Source organism: Rhinoraja longicauda, chromosome 22 (assembly GCF_053455715.1).
Source record: "Rhinoraja longicauda isolate Sanriku21f chromosome 22, sRhiLon1.1, whole genome shotgun sequence".
Lineage (NCBI taxonomy): Eukaryota > Metazoa > Chordata > Chondrichthyes > Rajiformes > Arhynchobatidae > Rhinoraja > Rhinoraja longicauda.
Genome location: NC_135974.1, coordinates 36,735,861 through 36,755,891, shown reverse-complemented (window position 1 = coordinate 36,755,891; position 20,031 = coordinate 36,735,861). Strand labels below are relative to the sequence as shown.

Here is a 20,031-nt window from a genome sequence, read left to right as displayed (position 1 = left end):
ATAAAGGGACTAACGTCAATAGACAATAGACAATAGGTGCAGGAGTAGGCCATTCGGCCCCTCGAGCTAGAACCACCATTCAATGTGATCATGGCTGATCATTCTCAATCAGTACCCCGTTCCTGCCTTCTCCCCGTACCCCCTAAATAACGTTTAGTGCAAGATGCAGTCCAGTAAATTCCGATCAAAGATAGCCCAAGGGTGTCCACTGAGGTAGCTGGTAGCTCAGGACTGTTGTCTAGTTGTTGCTGGGATGGTTCAGTTTTCTGGGAAGAAACTATCGGCCATATATCTCCAATCTTTCCTATCCATGTACCCGTCCAAATGCCTTATAAATGCTGTGATTGTACCTACCTCAACTACCTCCATTGGCAGCTCGTTTCATACACCCACCACCCTCTGTGTGATAAGGTTTGAGATACAGCGCGGAAACAGGTCCTTCGGCCCACCGGGCCTGCGCCGACCAGCGAAGCCCGCAGACTAACACCATCCTACACACACTAGGGACATTTTTTACATTTACCCAGCCAATTAGCCTACAAACCTGCACGTCTTTGGAGTGTGGGAGGAAACCGATGATCTTGGAGAAAACCCACGCAGGTCATGGGGAGAGCGTACAAACTCCGTACAGACGGCGCCCGTAGTCGGGGTCGAACCCGGGTCTCCGGCGCTGCATTCGCTGTAAGGCGGCAACTCCACCGTGACCGCCCTCTCGGGCTCCTATTAAATCTCTGCGCTCTCACCTTCACCCTGTGTGGTGTGGTTGTTGAAGGTGCCCCTGCTTTTGTCTTTCAGCAACGGTGGTGGGAGGAGTGGAACTCTTTGTGTGGTCCGCAGCATCTGTGAGATGATTCATCAACAGAATATTATAGACGTTTTTCACACAGTTAAAACACTACGGAACAACAAGTCCAACATGGTAGATACGCTGGTAAGGCCACATCCTCACTGCATGTATGACCACATCCTCACTGCATGTATGACCACGTCCTCACTGCATGTATGACCACGTCCTCACTGCATGTATGACCACATCCCCACTGCATGTATGACCACATCCCCACTGCATGTATGACCACATCCCCACTGCATGTATGACCACATCCTCACTGCATGCATGACCACGTCCCCACTGCATACATGACCACACCTCCACTGCATGCATGACCACGTCCTCACTGCATGTATGACCACGTCCCCACTGCATGTATGACCACACCACTCACTGCATGCATGACCACGTCCCCACTGCATACATGACCACGCCTCCACTGCATGCATGACCACGTCCTCACTGCATGTATGACCACGTCCTCACTGCATGTATGACCACGTCACTGCATGCATGACCATGTCCTCACTGCATGCATGACCACGTCACTGCATGTATGACCACGTCCTCACTGCAAGTATGACCACATCCCCACTGCATGCCCTGCTAATGTCATCACCTTCCCATAAACAATCACAAGGCTGTCGCCTCCTTTTGCTCTGGTATTTTATTTCATTCTTCACATGTTTAAACTATAATGTTTTATTCTTAATGTTTTAATGTTTTATGTTTTATTCGTCATTGTTTACTGTACGTCGTGTTGTTACTTGCGAGCGGAACACCGAGGCACATTCCTTGTATGTGTACATACTTGGCTGATCAAATTTATGCAATTCAATTCAATTCAATTCAATTCAATAAAAGATTTTACTTCTGAAATTACAAGTAACGCTATTAGATTTAAAAGACAAAAGTGCTGAAATAACCCGAGCAGGAAAGAACTGCAGATGCTGGTTTAAATTGAAGGTAGACACAAAGTGCTGGAGTAACACAGCGGGACAGGCAGCGTCTCTGGAGAGAAGGAATGGGTTGCTCTCTGGGCTGAGATCCCTCTTCACACTATTAAATGATGTAAGTTTTACCCTCGTTAAGATAGACCTTGCCTTATAGTCGTGCATTAACCTGTTAAACTGAACACTTAGCTAAAATAGCATTTACGTTTTGATAGTTACTGAGAACAGCAGTAACATAGTCATAGAGTCAGACAGTGTGGCAACAGGGCCTTCAGTCCAACTTGCCCACGCCGCCCAACATGCCCCAATTACTTTAGTCCCACCTGCCCGCGCTAGGCCCATAACTCTCTCAGCCTTTTCTATCCATGTATCCGTCCAAATGTCAGATGTGGGCAGGTACAGCTTGAATTTTCTTTTTGCAGAATGACAATAGACAATAGGTGCAGGAGGAGGCCATTCGGCCCTTCGAGCCAGCACCGCCATTCAATGTGATCATGGCTGATCATTCTCAATCAGTACCCCGTTCCTGCCTTCTCCCCATACCCCCTGACTCCTCTATCCTTAAGAGCTCTATCTAGCCAATGGAAGATAGCCAATGACCAATGGAAGCGATCAGCAACTAATCCCACTTCAGTGGCGCAGCGGGTAGAGCCGCTGCCTCACAGCGCCAGAGACCCGGGGTCGACCCTGACCTTGGGTGCGGTCTGTGCGGAGTTTGCACGCTCTCCCCGGGACCCGTGTGGGTTTTCTCTGGGTGCTCCAGTTTCCTCCCACATCCCAAAGACATTCGGGTTTGTAGGTTAATTGGCCTTACGTGTGAAGAGGTGAACGATGGTCGGCGTGGATTTGGGGTCGAAGGGTTACCTGGAGAAATGACCTGGAGCTGAGATCATAGACAGTCAGTCATCGCATCTACCATTCTCTCCTCTCTCTCAACTTTCTTCCCCCACCTAACTCAGCGGGTCAGGTAGCATCTCTTGAGAACATGGATAGGTGATGTTTTGGGTCAGGACCCTCTTCAGAAGAAGAGTCCCGACCCACAATGTCACCTATCCATGTTCTCCAGAGATGCTGCCTGACCCGCTGAGATACTCCAGCACTCTGTGTCTTTTTAGGGGTAAAAACAGGCTTGACTTTTCTGATGTGATTCCTAATCAGGATTTGGAAATAAATACTTTGTCTGAAGAAGGATTCTGACCCAACAGATCGCCTCTCGATGATCTCCAGAGATGCTGCCTGACCTGCTGGGTTACTCCAGTACTGCTGGTGGCCAGGTTTGCTTCCTGCCACTGGATCGTCCTCTTTAGATCCATTGTAGATATGTATACGCAGAGGTGCTAGTCACAGTGAAGGTCCCATGGTTTATGGGGAATGTTCCGTTTTTTTCCCCTTCCAGGAGCAATACAAATTCTGCTACGATGTCGCTCTGGATTACTTGTGTTCATTTTGACGATGAGAAGAGTTGCCGGAGAAACGCAGTGACATTTTGGTCAAGGAAGCCGTTTCTGACTTGTGTAAAAGTGCGCGTCCAGAAGACCTTTGTACGGCTCCGTGCTTTCAAACGCCGTGGAGAAGCAGGAACGAGGGTGAAGGGTGCCCAGTGCCAATGGCATCTCATGCCCACAGGACTGCCCACAATGGCCAACGGTCCTGCTGCATCACTCCAGACTTTGTGGGGGTTCCACATTTGCCAGAGGTTCATTGACGTATTCGGTTTTAAATTTTGATTTTTGCCAGTGTACATTTTGTTGATTGTCCTTGTACATTACATTCCATGGTGTTAAACTTGTTGAACTGACAGTATTAGCAAATGCCAAGTATGGCTTCGTTTTATTTAGCTTTTTCTGGTAACCTGTATCAGAAATGCCTAATTAAAACTAGGTAATGATATTCCAGTTCGATGTTTGTTGTGTTGATTTTCGATGTTCTCAAAGGCAGCAGGTTGGAATTGAAGAGGTACGGTTTGGGGGGCACCAGTTATTTTGTGAGAACTAGCCTCTAAAATGTCATTCTAACCTTCAAGCATCTTTCAACTGCTCTTCAGGCATCTGACCTATAAACAGAGTACGCCATTTTTTGATTACTAGTGACTGACACAATTGAAGGTTCATCTTCACAATCTGAGCTTTGTCCAGTGGGATGTGCAGAAAGTGTTCTTGAAGTTGTTTGGTTGCAGCTTAGAATACTTCTGGGAAATACATGTAAAACACTTTGGTTTGTCTGGCATTTTTCTTTACAATTTATTTTACACAGAATGAGTTATGGATCATTTGTACAATTTGCATGATTTTTTTCAGCATTTTATCCCCCTTTCTGTGGCTTTACTGAAAGGGATTTTGCACCAATCCTCACCTGTCAGTCCCAGGTGTGTGAAGTTATCAACCAGTAAGGCACAATGTTAAAATGTTTGCCTTAAACTCCAAAATCAACTACAGTTATTTACTGCAGAAGAGGATGGGGTACTTTAGAGAGCAGTGATTTATAAATGAAATTAAAAGCTGCATTGTACAGAAACTGGAAATCTGGAATAAAAACAAGGGACTCTTAAAAATGCACTAAACTAAAGTGGTTAAAACAAGTGATACAAAGAACTGCAGATGCTGGTTCACAAAATAAGACACAAAGTGCTGGAGTAACAGCGGGTCAGGCAGCATCTCTCGAGAACATGGATAGGTGATGTTATGGGTCGGAACCCTCTTCAGAAGAAGAGTCCCGACCCAAAAAGTCACCTATCCATGTTCTCCAGAGATGCTGCCTGACCCACTGAGTTACTCCAGCACTCTGTGAAACATCACCTATCCATGTTCTCCGGAGATGCTGCCTGACCCGCTGAGTTACTCCAGCACTCTGTGTCCTTTTTGGGGTTAAAGCAGGCTTGACTTTTCTGATGTGATCCCTAATCAGGATTTGGAAATAAGTACTTTGATCAAAAGCGTTAAACAGTTATTTTTACATGTTGCTCATTGAACTAAGTTCTATGTTGATTTCATGTGAACTGTTTTCATGTCCCTGGATAATACCTTACCATTAATTTGTCTGTTGTTCCAATCGTCACATTAACTTGCAATGGAAAAAACAGGTTAAACCCAGATGCAAATTGAACATCCTTGGATTAGTCAGTGTGTTAAGGTTGAGCAGATTCCGTTTCTGGCCATTACATACCAGTTCTCTCTGATTAATGCAGACATCATTAAGATGCACTGTGTCAGTTGCCTGAGGACCTTGCCAAGGTGACTTGCTGTACTTTGGGTACAATTTAGCCAAATCCATCCCACTCTTTGTTACTGGCTGAAACAAAACTGTAGTATAAACTAAATACTGTATGTCTCTTGTCAGTTTCACTGAAGTCTCATCAAAGCATCATTCGTATACCTTTACTAAACTTTATAAACTTTAATCAACTTATCATTCTTGTAGATAATATGAATGCCATAAAGACATATTTATAAGAGAAGAGTGAAATTTGAGTTATACAAAGTCCTGAAACTTTACAAGGGACCTTAAAATTCTACCTCCTATCAGGTTGTTTGGTTGTGGCTCAGAATACCTCTGGGAAATATATGTAAAACACTTTGGCTTGTCTGGCATTTTTCTTTACAATTTATTTGATACAGAATAAGTTACGGATCATTTGTGCAATTCTGTTCAGCATAAAAATATTTTATCTCCCTTTCTGTGACTTTACTGAAAGAGATATCACACAAATACTCACCTGTCAGTCCCAGGACTGTGCCAACTAGTCAGGCACAACGTTAAAATGTTTCCGCTAAACTCCAAGATCAAACTTGTGCTGCAACGTTAGGCCTTTGCAACGGTTGTGGCATTCTTAGTGCATGGTTGCGTTAAATCTTAGCACCCATTTGGCCGGTTGAGGTTAGTGATTCCTTCTTCATGCCTTGACGTTCGGTTATAAATCACGTAATTTGATCGTGAAAGATCAAAGCAATATTCTTGGATCTAATTCATGCACAAACAAAAATGGGGCTTGACTGTAAAAAAACCCACCCTGAACAGCCGACAATGAGACACTATTTACTCCATACTGAACCATAAATCAATGGCTGTTATAAATAATCTTGCAGGCTTCATGCTGTGTCGGTGAGGTGCAATAATACACATTGCACTTTCACTGGGAATTCACTCTGCGGCGTTCTGTCCACCCACTTCAGCATAAAAGCAAGCTAGGCTATTCAGTGTGGTCTCCCCAGTTTAAACACTAACTCTGTGTATTACAGAATATCACAGCAATGTACAGCAACAAAATATTCCCCTCAGTACGTTTCCCCTCCCCTGCCCATCAGTGTGTGGTGTTCCCTCGTACCATCAGTTTCTGTGTTTCGTAGGTGATGCATGTCTTGACATTCAATGTATGATATTCTGTAGTAGGTTCCTTTTCCAGCTTTATAAATTGTGCTAAGTTACGTCAAGTCAAACAATATATGAGATATATTTTTGACAGTACTTAAAAAGTAATGTGACCTTTTTACAACTACTACGCCATTTGATTAATTTATTCTTATATGTTGTAAGGAAATGTTTGTAACATGGGCTGTGACCCGCCTGTATTATATAATAAATGGAATATGTGATGCAGTTGTGATTCCCTCTGCTGCCAGTGTGAATATTGTGTCAAATATGGGAGAGCCCAGAACCACAGCTTCTACCCCAGTTACCTCAGGAATGGCTTCTTCCCTGCTGTTATCAACATTCTGAACCAACCTTCCATAAGCTAGGGTACTGTCCCATTCACCTCTACCCCATTGCGGACATTGGACTTTGTCTCTGGAACTGATGTACGACGATGCTGAGAACTACATTCTGCACTCTGTATCTTCCCCTTTGCCCTACGTATTGTACTTGAGTTTGATTTGATTGTATTATATAGGAAAGAAATCTGCAGATGTTGGTTTAGATCGAAGGTAGACACAAAATGCTGGAGTAACTCAGCGGGTCAGGCAGCATCTCGGGAGAGAAGGAATGGGTGACGTTTCGGGTCGAGGCCCTTCTTCAGACATTCTTAAGGATAGCGGAGTCAGGGGGTATGGGGAGAAGGCAGGAACGGGGTACTGATTGAGAATAATCAGCCATGATCACATTGATTGGCAGTGCTGCCTCGAAGGGCCGAATGGCCTCCTCCTGCACCTATTGTCTATTGGCTATTGTCTATCACCCATTCCTTCTCTCCCGTGATGCTGCCTGACCCGCTGAGTTACTCCAGCATTTTGTGTCTACCTTCTGGCAATACCTTTATGGTTTCAAATTTTTAAATAATTACCTTGAATTGAGCAAAGACTTTGGATAAAATCTTGTGGTTTTAAATTGGCCTGGTGTAATTATGTATGGAATTGGCAGTGTGTCAGGAATCCTGTTCCTCCTGAACTACCGCTGGAATGGGTCAAATACTAGATAGTTAAAGGTGAACCTTTGGGAAGTACATCGTGTGGAGGTTGGTGAGGAGGCTTGGATCGAAGGAAGAGTAAACTGGTTACTGCAGAGAGGCAGATGGTCGGATGTATCCTGGGGACATGAAGTAAGATGAAATCAATAGCCTTCCTCATCGAGAGTCAAGAGTGTTTCATTGTCGTGTGCGTTGACAGTGGAACAATAAGGCCTTGCAGCAGCTTCACTGGCCCATTAACTCCAAAAATATGTACAATAATCAATAATACAATAAATGAATAATCAGTACTACTTGGAAACAGGACTATAATAGAACAACACCAAAGTCTGGAGTGCAACTAAAGGCACAGTCCACGGAAGATCATAGTTGCTGAGGTCAGTGTTGTGCCGTGTTCAACAGCCTGATGGTTGCTGGGAAGAAGCTGTTCTTGAACCTGGAGGTCACGGTTTTCAGGCACCTGTACCTTCTCCCCAATGGTAGCAGCGAGATGAGAGTGTGGCCAGGGTGGTGTGGGTCAGTGAGAGTGTGGCCAGGGTGGTGTGGGTCAGGGTGGTGTGGGTCAGGGGGGGGTGTGGGTCAGTGAGAGGGTGGTGTGGGTCAGTGAGAGTGTGGCCAGGGTGGCGTGGGTCAGTGAGAGGGTGGTGTGGGTCTCTGATAATGCTGGCTGCCATTTTGAGGCAGCGCCTCCTGTAGATCCCTTTGATGGTGGGGAGGTCAGTCCCCCTGATGGACCGGGCAATGTCCACCGCTCTCTACTACCTCCTGCATTCCTGCCAGTTTGAGTTCCCAGCCCAGGCTGTGATGCAGGCAGTCAGCCTGCTCTGTACCACATACCTGTACAGTCTGATAGAGAGATCGCCAACAGACCCAATATCATCAATCTTCCAAAGAAGACAAGCTGTTGATGGTTTGTGATTCACAATTGTGCGGCACAGTGGCACAGCGGTATAGTCGTTGCCTTACAGCGAATGCAGCGCCGGAGACCCGGGTTCCATCCCGACTACGGGCGCCGTCTGTACGGAGTTTGTATATTCTCACCGTGACCTGCGTGGGTTTTCTCCGAGATCTTCGGTTTCCACCCACACTCCAAAGACGTGCACGTACGTAGGTTAATTGGCTGGGCAAATGTACAAGTTGTCCCTAACGTGTGTAGAATAGTGTTAGTGCGCGGGGATCGCTGGTCGGCGCGAACTTGGTGGACTCTAAAATAAACTAAAACATCAATGTGCTGGGTCCAGGACAGATCCTCAGAGACGTGCACGCCCAGGAACATGGAGCTGGTGACTGGCTCCACCATCCTCCCCTGCATGAAGACAGGTTTGTCAATCTTTGGCTTTCCCTTCCTGAAGAGCCCAACCTGCCTCTTCCCTCTGCCTCCTGGTGTTCCCTGGTGGGACCGCAGGATTATTCAGGATTCCCTGAATCTACAGATGGACCAAAGCATGGGGTTTATGCCAGATCCACAACCCATCCATTCTAATGGGAACTTCAGGGTGAAGAAGGCAAGATTACATTGCTGATAACTATACAAAATATACAACTATACTGAGGCTCTACAAGGTGCTGGTCAGGCCGCATCTGGAGCAATGTGAGCAGTTTTGGGCCCCGTATCTGAGGAAGGATGTGCTGGCTCTGGAGAGGGTCCAGAGGAGGTTTACAGGAACGATCCCAGGAATGAGTGGGTTAACATATGATGAGCGTTTGTCAGCATTGGGCCTGTACTCGCTGGAGTTTAGAGGAATGAGGGGGGACCTCATTGAAATGTAGAGAATAGTGAAAGGCTTGGATAGAGTGGATGTGGAGTGGATGTTTCCACTAGTGGGAGAGTCTAGGACCAGAGGGCACAGCCTCAAAATAAAAGGATGTTCTTTTAGGAAGGAGATGAGGAGGAATTTCTTTGCCACGGATGGCTGTGGAGACCAAATCATCGCGTATTTTTAAAACGGAGATTGACGGTCAGAGTTTCAGGGGGTTCTGGGGAGAAGGCAGGAGAATGGGGTTGAGAGAGAAACATAGATCAGCCATGATTAAATGGCAGAGCAGACTCGATGGGCTGAATGGCCTAATTCCGCTTCTAAGTCTTATGATCTTATAATCTTATGGGCTGTCTAAGTGCCTTTTATATGCTGTTACAGTGCCTGCCTCAACTACCCACCGCCCTCCACGTGAAAAAGTTATCGCGCAGGTTCCTATTAAATCACCACCCTCTGACTATAGATTCACCACCGAAGGGCCTGTTTCAGCACTGTAACTCTCGGCTAAACCAAACTGAAAGACAGACTGCTGGAGGAACTCAGTGGGTCGGGCAGCATCCGTGGAAGGGAAACATCACCAATTCCTTGCTCACCCTCGGCAGTCACTGCCAAGCCCGCTGAGTTCCTCCAGCAGCTGGATTTATACAAGAGGAGGAAGCAAGACATCTTTGATGCTGAGAGACCTCCGAAGAAGATAGCCTGTCGTGAAACGCTGGCTTTCGGTCAAAACTATCACCAGTTTCACACGGTAACTCTGCCTCCTGTAGTAGTGCCCACCCACTCTCACACAACACTCTGGCAAACAAGCTTGTGTTGGATACAGAACTAAACCACATCGCAAGGAGATGATAATGGACATGCTTTGTAATTATCTCTTTGTTATACGGTGCTTTGCTGAAATGCTTTTTAATTTCACTTGCCAATTAAAATGTATCATTTTGTTCTCTGCTGCATTTATTGTTTCCCTCCTTCTGACAACTCGGCTGTTAAGAATGGTTTGGTTTTATTTATATGAGTCAACTTGAGAATGAATGCTTGTCCCTGCAGCTTTGTCCAATGTTCAGATTGGAGCGCCATTGTCACAAACTTTACAGAGTACGTTCAGAGGCGGCACAGTGGCGCAGCGGGTAGAGCTGCTGCCTGGCCGCATGAGAGATCCGGGTTCAATCCAGACCTCGGGTGCTGTCTGTGTGGAGTTTGCACACATTCCTTGTGACTGCGTGGGTTTCCTCCGGGTGCTCCGGTTTCCTCCCACATCGCAAAGACGTGCGGGTTTGTAGGTTAATCGGCCCTCTGTAAATCATCCCTGGTGTGCAGGGAGTGGATGAGAAAGTGGGATAACACGGAACTAGTACGAGCGGGTGATGGATGACAGGCATGGACTCGGTGGGCCGAAGGGCCAGTTTCCATGCTGTATCTTTCAATCAATCAATCAATCAATCAATCTCATTCGACTACTGAAGTGCTTGATCAATGGAGGAAAGAGATAATGAGAAGGTTGCAGAAAAACTATTTGGATATCAGATCACTGCTGGTGATAACTCGAGAAGCAAAGTCTGTATCTATCTCCTACCTGTCTCGGCACAAACATAGTGGACCGAAGGGCCTGTTGCTGTGCTGTCCTTTGTCTTTCTGTCCTTGTGGTGCCCTCCCCACCCACTGCCCACTCAGAGTTTCCACCTTGTCTTGTGGCCGCTCCACACCGACAGGCGGGACCAGCGATCAATCTCACAGGAACCAATTGAGTGTGTGAGTGTTTGCGTGTATCTGTCTGTGTGTGTGTGTGTGAGTGTGTGTGTGTGTATGTGTGTCTGTCCGTGTCTGCGTGTGCGTGTGTGTGTGAGTTTGTGTGTGTGTCTGTGTGTGTGAGTGTGTGTGTCCGTCCGTGTGTGTGTCTGTCTGTCTGTGCGTGTGCGTGTGCGTGTGTGTGAGTGTGAGTGTGTGTGTGTGTCCGTGACCGTGTCCGCTTGTGCGTGTGTGTGTGAGTGTGTGTGTGTGTGTGTGAGTGTGAGTGTGAGTGTGTGTTGGTGTGAGTGTGCCTATGTCCGTCTGTGTCACAGTGTGTATCTCTGTCTGTCCCTGTGAGTGCGTTTGTGTGAGTGTGTGTTGGTGTGAGTGTGTGTGTGTGTTGGTGTGAGTGTGTGTCGCTGTGAGTGTGTGTTGGTGTGAGTGTGTGTTGGTGTGAGTGTGTGAGTGTGTTTGTGTGAGTGTGTGTTGGTGTGAGTGTGTGTTGGTGTGAGTGTGCCTATGTCTGTCTGTGTCACAGTGTGTATCTCTGTATGTCCCTGTGAGTATGTTTGTGAGTGTGTGTTGGTGTGAGTGTGTGAGTGTGTTTGTGTGAGTGTGTGTTGGTGTGAGTGTGTGTTGGTGTGAGTGTGTGTTGGTGTGAGTGTGTGTTGGTGTGAGTGTGTGAGTGTGTGTTGGTGTGAGTGTGTGTTGGTGTGTGTGTGTGTGTTGGTGTGTGTGAGTGTGTGTTGGTGTGAGTGTGCCTATGTCTGTCTGTGTCACAGTGTGTGTCTCTGTCTGTCTTTAGCGGGAGTGTTTCATGAACGATTAGACATTGCCTCTGAGTTCAGTAATTGGTTTCTGTTTAACATTTTACGTTTCAGATCTGCTGACAACAAGCAGGGGCCTAATGAAAACGTTAAGTCTGGGTCAGATCAGGTAATTAAATCCTCACCACAATCTCCCCGGCAGATTCTCTCAGATTGTGGCTGATCTGATGCAGCTTTCTTTCCTCCAGTGAATCTCCCTTCCCTGAGTCCCTGGCCGTTTACCAATCCACCTCAGCGATGAACATATTCAAGGATTCTGCGCAGCACCTGGGAAAAGGAGCCTTTGAGGAAAATAATCTTCTTTGTTGAGAGCTGACTGAGAAGCAGGGGTACAGTCAGTTGACAGAAGTGGTGAAGACACATCTTCACATCATTAACCTCCTGAAAGATTATCATTAATGGGGATGGATTCACAAAATGTTCCTGGAACATCTAATTCATAGGCCACCATCTTATTCTTTTATTCTCCGAATAACGACTTTAATTGCTGTTCCTAGTTTGACCTCATCGCTGTCATGTTGTCTCTCGAGTGAACTGCCTGATGTACAGGTAATTGGTCCATGTGACAGGTGGTTCAAACTAATTCACACATTCATTGTTATATCTCATCAAAAAAGACTGCCGCTCACTCCAGCTCTGCCATATTAATAATAGTTAAAAATAATATTCACAAAAGAAACACTAGATTTAAAAATATATATTAATGAAAGAAAGGAGGATGTTGCCAGGACTAGAGGGTGTGAGCTACAGGGAGAGGTTGAGTAGGCTGGGTCTCTATTCCATGGAGTGCAGGAGGATGAGGGGTGATCTTATTATAGAGGTGTACAAAATCATGAGAGGAATAGATCGGGTAGATGCACAGAGTCTCTTGCCTAGAGTAGGGGAATCGAGGACCAGAGGACATAGGTTCAAGGTGAAGGGGAAATGATTTCATAGGAATCTGAGGAGTAACTTTTTCACACAAAGGGTGGTGGGTGTATGGAACGAGCTGCCAGTGGAGGTAGTTGAGGCAAGAACTATCTCAATGTTTAGGAAACAGTTAGACAGGTACATGGATAGGACAGGTTTGGAGGGATATGGACCAATTGCTGGCGGGTGGGTCTAGGTGGGACATGTTGGTCGGTGTGGGTGACTTGGGCCGAAAGGCCTGTATCCACACTGTGTCACTCTGTGACTCTGTAAAATTTAATAGTCTGAAGTCCCTCTGTCAGACAGACAAATGAAGACATTAGATGGACACAAAGTGCTGGAGTAACTAGTGAGTCTGAAGAAGGGTCCTGTCCCGAAAAATCACTTATCCTTTTCTCCAGGGATGGACACAGAGTGCCGGAGTAACTCAGCGGGTCAGGCAGCATCTGTGGAGAACATGGATAGGTGATGTTTCACAGAGTGCTGGAGTAACTCAGCGGGACAGGCAGCATCTGTGGAGAACATGGATAGGTGACGTTTCACAGAGTGCTGGAGTAACTCAGCGGGACAGGCAGCATCTCTGGAGAGAAGCAATGGATGACGTTTCAGGTCGAGACCCTTTTTCTGAAGAGGGGTCTGAAAGAAGTGTCTCTACCTGAAACATCACCTATTCCTTTTCTCCAGAGATGCTGCCTGACCTGCTGAGTTAGTCTGCCATTGTGTGTGTACCTTTGTTATAAACCAGCATTTGCAGTTCCTTGTTTCTGAATGAGGACGTTAACATTTTGTGTTTTCTCCAAAACCCCCACTCCATTATCACACATTTAGACATTGCTTCCAAATGATTGGTTTCAGCTGAAGCAGTTAATTCCTCCTCACAAGATCCATGTGTGTGTGGTGCTGCAACAGGCACTTATGTCATCTCACCAACACGGCCACAACAAGGCAGGATGTGGCCCGCCGCTGTGGATCGGCAGAGATGCTCTGCTGCTGACGGTGTGCTGCCCAGTGGCCAGTGTTACCAGTGGCCAGCGTTACCAGTGGCCATTGTTACCAGTGGCCAGCGTTACCAGTGGCCAGCATTACCAGTGGCCATTGTTACCAGTGGCCATTGTTACCAGTGGCCATTGTTACCAGTGGCCAGCGTTACCAGTGGCCAGCGTTACCAGTGGCCAGTGTTACCAGTGGCCAGCGTTACCAGTGGCCAGCATTACCAGTGGCCATTGTTACCAGTGGCCATTGTTACCAGTGGCCAGCGTTACCAGTGGCCAGCGTTACCAGTGGCCAGCGTTACCAGTGGCCAGCGTTACCAGTGGCCAGCGTTACCAGTGGCCAGCGTTACCAGTGGCCAGTGCTGCCACCACAACCTTCTTCAAGCTTAACATTTCAACTTTTAAAATAGTGTCTCTGTGCCAATTCCATTCTAGTGGAGACAAGCTGCAGGAATGATATCCCTGTTGGTGTCTCTCTAGCTTAGTCCCTCTCTGTTGCTCTCTCTATCTGTGTCTATCTCTTGCTCTCCTCCCTCTCTTTCTCTTTCTCTCTCTCTCTCTCTCTCTCTCTCTCTCTCTCTCTCTCTCTCTCTCTCTCATTATCTCTGTCTCTGTGTCTCTCAGTCTCAGTGTCTCCCCCTCTCCCCCTCTCAGTCTCTCTCTCTCTCTCTCTCTCTCCCTCTCCCTCTCCATCTCTCTCTCTCTCTCTCTCCCTCTCTCCCTCTCTCTCTCCCTCTCCCTCTCCCTCTCCCTCTCCCTCTCCCTTTCTCTCTTTCAAACCTCAAGATCATTGGCAGGATTCTAAGCCGGCGTTGGAAACCATACGACCACGAGCCGTGATGGTGAGTCGGCTTGTGTTCAATGCTTCAATAAACAGACAAGTCTTTTGCTCCATTAGAGTTGTTGATTGATGTCGTCGGATAACGCTTCATGAAGCCGTTTTGTTCTTGAATTTTATCTTTTGTTTCCTTCTTCTCGCTTCATAAATGTACTCTGCCACGGATCGTAAAGGTTTAGATTAAAGGTAGTTGAGGCTGGAACTATAACAACATTTTAAATACATTGGCACAGATACTGTACATGGATAGGACAGGTTTAGATATGGGCCAAATGTGGGCAGGTGGGACTAGTGTAGATGGGGCATCTTGGTCAGCATGGGCAAGTTGGGCCGAAGGGCCTGTTTCCATGACTCTAAGACAATGGAATATTGATTATTAAGAGCGTCAAAGGCAGGCAGGAGAATGGAGGGAAAGATAGACCAGCCGTGATTGAATGGCAGAGTAGACTTGATGGGCTGAATGGCCTAATTCTACTCCTTTCACTTATGATAATTTACTCCTATCCCCCTCTGATCGTTCCAAGGTCGACAATGGTGATATAGACAGAGGCAAGGAGTCCCTCTGAAATAGCACAGCGTTCAATAGACAATAGGTGCAGGAGGAGGCCCTTCAGCCCTTCGAACCAGCACCACCATTCACTGTAATCGTGGCTGATCATCCACAATCAGTACCCCGTTCCTATCTTCTCCCCATATCTCCTGACTCCACTATCTTTAATATAAGAAGATAACTGCAGATGCTGGTACAAATCAAAGGTATTTATTCACAAAATGCTGGAGTAACTCAGCAGGTCAGGCAGCATCTCGGGAGAGAAGGAATGGGTGACGTTTCGGGTCGAGACCCTTCTTCAGACTTCAGTCTGAAGAAGGGTCTCGACCCGAAATGTCACCCATTCCTTCTCTCCCGAGATGCTGGCTGACCTGCTGAGTTACTCCAGCATTTTGTGAATAAATATCTCCGCTATCTTTAAGAGCTCTATATAACTCTCTCTTGAATGCATTCAGAGAATTGGCCTCCACTGCCTTCTGAGGCAGAGAATTCCACAGATTCACAACTTTCTGGGTGAAAATGTTTTTCCTCATCTCCGTCCTAAATGGCAACCCTACTAATACGGGATAAACTAACTTAGCCCAAAGTACGGGATGTCCCGGCTAATACGGGACAGTTGGCGACCCCATGTCGTAGCTACGTGACGTTGTAGTTACGTGACATTGTAGCTACATGAGCCGATGCCCATTTGCTACAACTGCCTTGTCATCCACTGAATCAAAGGGAGATTGTCACGTCCTTGGGATCCCATTGGCTGGAGGAAGGAACTGCAGACGCTGGTTTAAACCAAAGATAGACACAAAATGCTGGAGTAACTCAATGGGTTGGGCAGCATCTCTGGTGAGGAGGAATGGGCGACGTTTCGGGTCAAGACCCTTCTTCGGAATGAAGGACCTGAAAAGTAGCCTGTGCACTCCCTCCACAGATGCTATCTGACCAACTGAGTTCCTTCAGTACTTTGTGCTTTGCTCAAGATTCCAGCATCTGCAGTTCCTTGTCCCTCCAGGAAACATGACAGCTGTTCAATACCAGAGAGTGATGTTTAGTACAACAGTGCAGCGGGTAGAGCTGCTGCCTCACCGTGCCAGGGACCCGGATTCCATCCTGACCTTCGGTGCTGTCTGTGTGGAGTTTGCACATGTTCTCCATGTGACTGAGTGGGTTTCCTCGGGGTGCTTCGGTTTCCTCCCACACTCCAAAGACGTGTGGGTTTGTAGGTTAATTGGCCCTCTGTAAATAGCCCCTGGTGTGTAGGGAGCGGATGCAAAAGAAAATAGGATAAGACAGAACTAATGTGATCAGGTTGGCATGGACTCGGTGGGCCGAAGGGCCTGATTCCGGGCTGTATCTCTAAACTAGCAGCAAGCTTAAATGCTTCATCTCGCCTTTCTATTTTAAACAGTACAGCAACGTGTTAAAGGCAAAGGAGGAAATTATATTTAAAATAACGCCGATGTGTTGCTGTGTGAACACAAACACACAGCGACAAGAGGTGGCACTGACAGTGATAACATTGACAACAGGATCTGTGCTTCTACAGAGAAGCATTGGGGAACAAGCCTCACATCCCCGGAGATGAGAAGAGGAAAATGAATGTAATAAAGGGCAGCCAAGCTTCCCCAGCTGTGTGGCCATGTCTTACACTTGGCTCCTGTGATTATGAATCATTGAACTGTATACATCCACACTACCAGCGCCCTGAATATAAATCACATCTGCATATTCATTTTCTCGCGTGAGGTCGTCATCAGTGGAAGAAACATTCAGATCGCTGACCTGTGCCAAACTCTTTGTCTTTCAAGACTGTTTTAACGTTGTCATCTTTACCCCAAACACCACAATGAAATTCTTCTTTGCAGCAGCACAACGCGTTTGTAAGCACAGTACTGAATAGATAATATAATAAACCAGCTCGAAAACAGAACGTCAATCAATAAAAATCCTAATTCAGTGCAAAGACAAAACAAAGCCCACAGTCCCGAGTGCAACCACGGCAGTTTGTAGTTTGGAGTTTCATTGGAGGTCATCGTTGCTGGGAAGAAGCTGTTCTGGCCACGGTCCTTGGCATAATTGATACGGACGATTATTGCTGGAAGTACTGGATTGCATGCAAATATTTATTTCAATTTATGAAGCTCTAAATATAACCTTTCCCCGGCACAGAGACGCTTCTATAAAAGTCAACACTGTGTTAGTGGATGAACTGAAATAACGCACACGAGGAAGCCCTGGGGCAGCTCGACCAGAGTGGGATCGTCAACTCCTCTGGCTCTGCCACTTGTTCAGCCATGGACAACATTCCAAGCGATATTGTAACCAAACCAGGAGCTAAACCCGAACAGCAGGGAGGTTTCAAACAAAATATGTTCTCAGTTCTCAGTTTATTGTTGCATGTACTGAGGTACAGTGAAAGGTTTTTGTTTTCAGTGGAAAGACAAAGACAATCGAGCTGTCCACCCATGTTATGGAATCACAAAGCATCCTTTGGCCCAACCTACCCAAGCTGACCAACAGGCCCCATCTACACGAGTCCCACTTGCCTGCATTTTATTCTAAACCTACCCTGTTCGTGTCCAAATGTCTTTTAAACGTTTTGATAGTACCTGCCTCAACTACCTCCTCTGGGAGCTCGTCACTGCCCTTTGTGTAAAAAAAAAGTTGTCCCTCAGGTTCCTATTAAATCTTTCCCCCTCACCTTAAACCTATGTCCTCTGGTTCTTGATTCCCCTACTCTGGGTAAAAGACTGCGTGCATTTACCCAATATACACCTCTGTAAGACCCCCCCCCCCCCCACCGATCCTCCTTTGCCCCAAGGACTAAAGCCGTAGCCTTCCCAACCTATCCCTATAGCTCAAGCCCTGAGTCCTGGCAACATCCCCGTAAACCTTATCTGCACTGTTTCCAGGTTAACAACATCTTTCCTAATGTGGCCTCACCAATGCCTCATAAAACCTGTAACATAAACCTGACTGATGAAAGTCTTCTTCCTGCCACTTTCAAGAAATTCCCCAGAGCCCTAGTTTGACTTCCCAAAATGCTGGACCTAGCACGTATTCCATTAACTGTTCCTCAGCCCACCTGCCAACCGATGATCTCGCTCCAATTCTTCATAAATGGTTATCATAAAAGATGGTTTTCATAACCATCTTTGTTATCCACGATTGCAGTTTGTTGACTGCAAACTTGTGCCTTCTTATCCAAATTATTGATATAAACCACAAACCCAGCCTACTACCACTGATCCTTGAGGCACGCCACTAGTCATAGGCCTCCAGTCCATAAAAAGCAACCTTCCACCATCCTGATTTTCCAATGAAGACATGCCTTGCTGAGGCCAGTTGGTAGCGTCGTTGAAGCTTGAAGCGGACCTGGAAGAAGCAATGGGGCACGTTCCAAGCGGACCTGGAAGGAGTATGGTGAATGGAGTTCAAGCGGACGTGAAAGGGTGACAGAGAATTGGGTTCGATCCCGACCCAAGAATCCACGTTCTCCCCGTGACCTGCGTGGGTTTTCTCTGAGATCTTCGTGTAATTGGCTTGGTAAAAGTGTAAATTGTCCCTCGTGTGTGTAGGATAGTGTGAGAGACAGTGTCGGTGCAGACCGAAGAGCCTGTTTCCGCGCTGTATCTCTAAACTAAACATATGTATAATAACAACTTTTAAAAGACTTCTCTTTCTCTCTTTTTTCTTTCTCTTTTTTTTCTTCACCTCTTAATCTCCAGATCCCGCCAAAAAATTGCACTAAAAACAATCAATGTGGCCATAATTTTCAGGATCAACGTAGGCTCAAGGTGCAAGCGGACCTGGAAGGAGTACGGCGAATGGAGCCCGTGCGGACGTGAAAGGGTGACAGGGTCCTGCGAACCGTGTCGGGTGAACCTGCACCAGGCACGGGCGCGAGCGAGCGAGGAGGCGCCTCACTGGAGAAGCGCGACCATGAGCGGCCGCGGGGCGAGGCAGGGCCGGCTGCAGGGATGGAGAGAGGCGCAGGCTGGCGAAGCGACGCGCACGGGAGGGCATGAACCGGCTGAAGAGGCAGAGGGAGCGAGGAGAGGGAGGAATACGACGGGAGGTAAAGGTGAAGTTTGAGGGCGGGAGAAGCGCTGAGGCAGCGCGGCATGGTCCGCAGTGGACCTGACTTGGGTGTGAGGGAGACGAGGGAAGATGGGAGCGGGAGCAGCGGAGAACATGTGCGGACCGAGTAGGGCGCAGTGAAAGCGGACCTAAAAGAGAGCCAGAGGCGGAGCCCAAGCGGGCCCGAAAGATGCTGTTCGACCCATTGAGTTACTCCAGCGCTCCTTGTGTGTAAACCAACATATGCAGTTCTTTATTCCTAGATTATTTGGCTTGGTTATCCCGTGAGTGTAGGATAGTGTGGGCCGAAGGGCCTGTTTCTGCGCTGTATTTCTAAACTTCAATAACAACTTTTGAAAGACGTTGAGACAGATATGTGGATAGAAAGGGTTTAGAGGGATTCGACACTTGACTCTATTAATCTTTCTCGGTTTTTTCTTTATCTTTTTTTCTTCACCGTTTAATCCCCAGATCCCACCAAAAATTGCACTGAAAACAATCTCCAAATGTAGACTTTATTTTCAGGATCAACGTAGGCTCAAGGTGCAAGCGGACCCGAAAGGATCAAGATAGGGGCCTGGTGCAGGCGGACCTGGAAGGAGTACGGCGAATGGAGCCCATGCGGACCTGAAAGGGTGACAGGGCCCTGCGGACCGTGTAGGGTTGACCAACACCAGGCACGGGGGGGAGGAGCGCGACGATGAGCGGCCGCGGGCAAGGTAGGGAGGCGCAGGCTGGCGAAGCGGAGAGCCTGAACCGACAGAAGAGACAGAGAGCCCTCGAGGAGAGGGTGGAAAGGTCTCGGAAGGTTGCGGGCGGGAGAAGCGCTGAGGCAGCGCGGCATGGTCCTAGTGGACCTGACTGGGTGGGTGGGGGGAGGGGAGGACGCAAGCCCTTGGGTGTGAAAGGGAGACGCGGCTGAGGGGAGCGAGTCTGGTGGGGCGGGAGAAGGGGGAAGCGAAGGGGCAATGAAATAGAGAACAAGTACGGACCGAGTAGGGCGCAGTAAACGCGGACCTGAAAGAGAGATGATGAGGCGGGGCCAAAGCGGACCTGAAAGGCAAACCAAGAGTGCAAGCGGACCTGAAAGAAAGACGATGCGATGGAGTTCAAGCGGACTTAAAAGGGGAAACCAAGGACACCTGAAAGATGCCACCTGACCGACCCACTGAG

The 20,031-nt window shown here is 47.4% G+C and overlaps 1 protein-coding gene across 5 annotated transcripts in view; it reads left to right on the top strand.

The window, feature by feature from the left end:
- Nucleotides 1-6,397, top strand: part of LOC144604575 (receptor-type tyrosine-protein phosphatase T-like) — a 607,863-nt gene extending 601,466 nt beyond the window's left edge. For 3 of the 5 annotated variants that reach the window (XM_078419169.1, XM_078419173.1, XM_078419172.1), the window contains 2 exons: nucleotides 796-931; nucleotides 3,182-6,395. In XM_078419169.1, the coding sequence (XP_078275295.1) occupies nucleotides 796-931; nucleotides 3,182-3,235 (190 nt within the window). In that variant the 3' untranslated portion in view covers nucleotides 3,236-6,395. Of the gene's footprint in view, nucleotides 1-795; nucleotides 932-3,181 lie in introns of all 5 variants that reach the window. The other 2 variants (XM_078419174.1, XM_078419171.1) reach the window with 2 other exon arrangements.
- The last annotated feature ends 13,634 nt before the right edge of the window (nucleotides 6,398-20,031 follow it).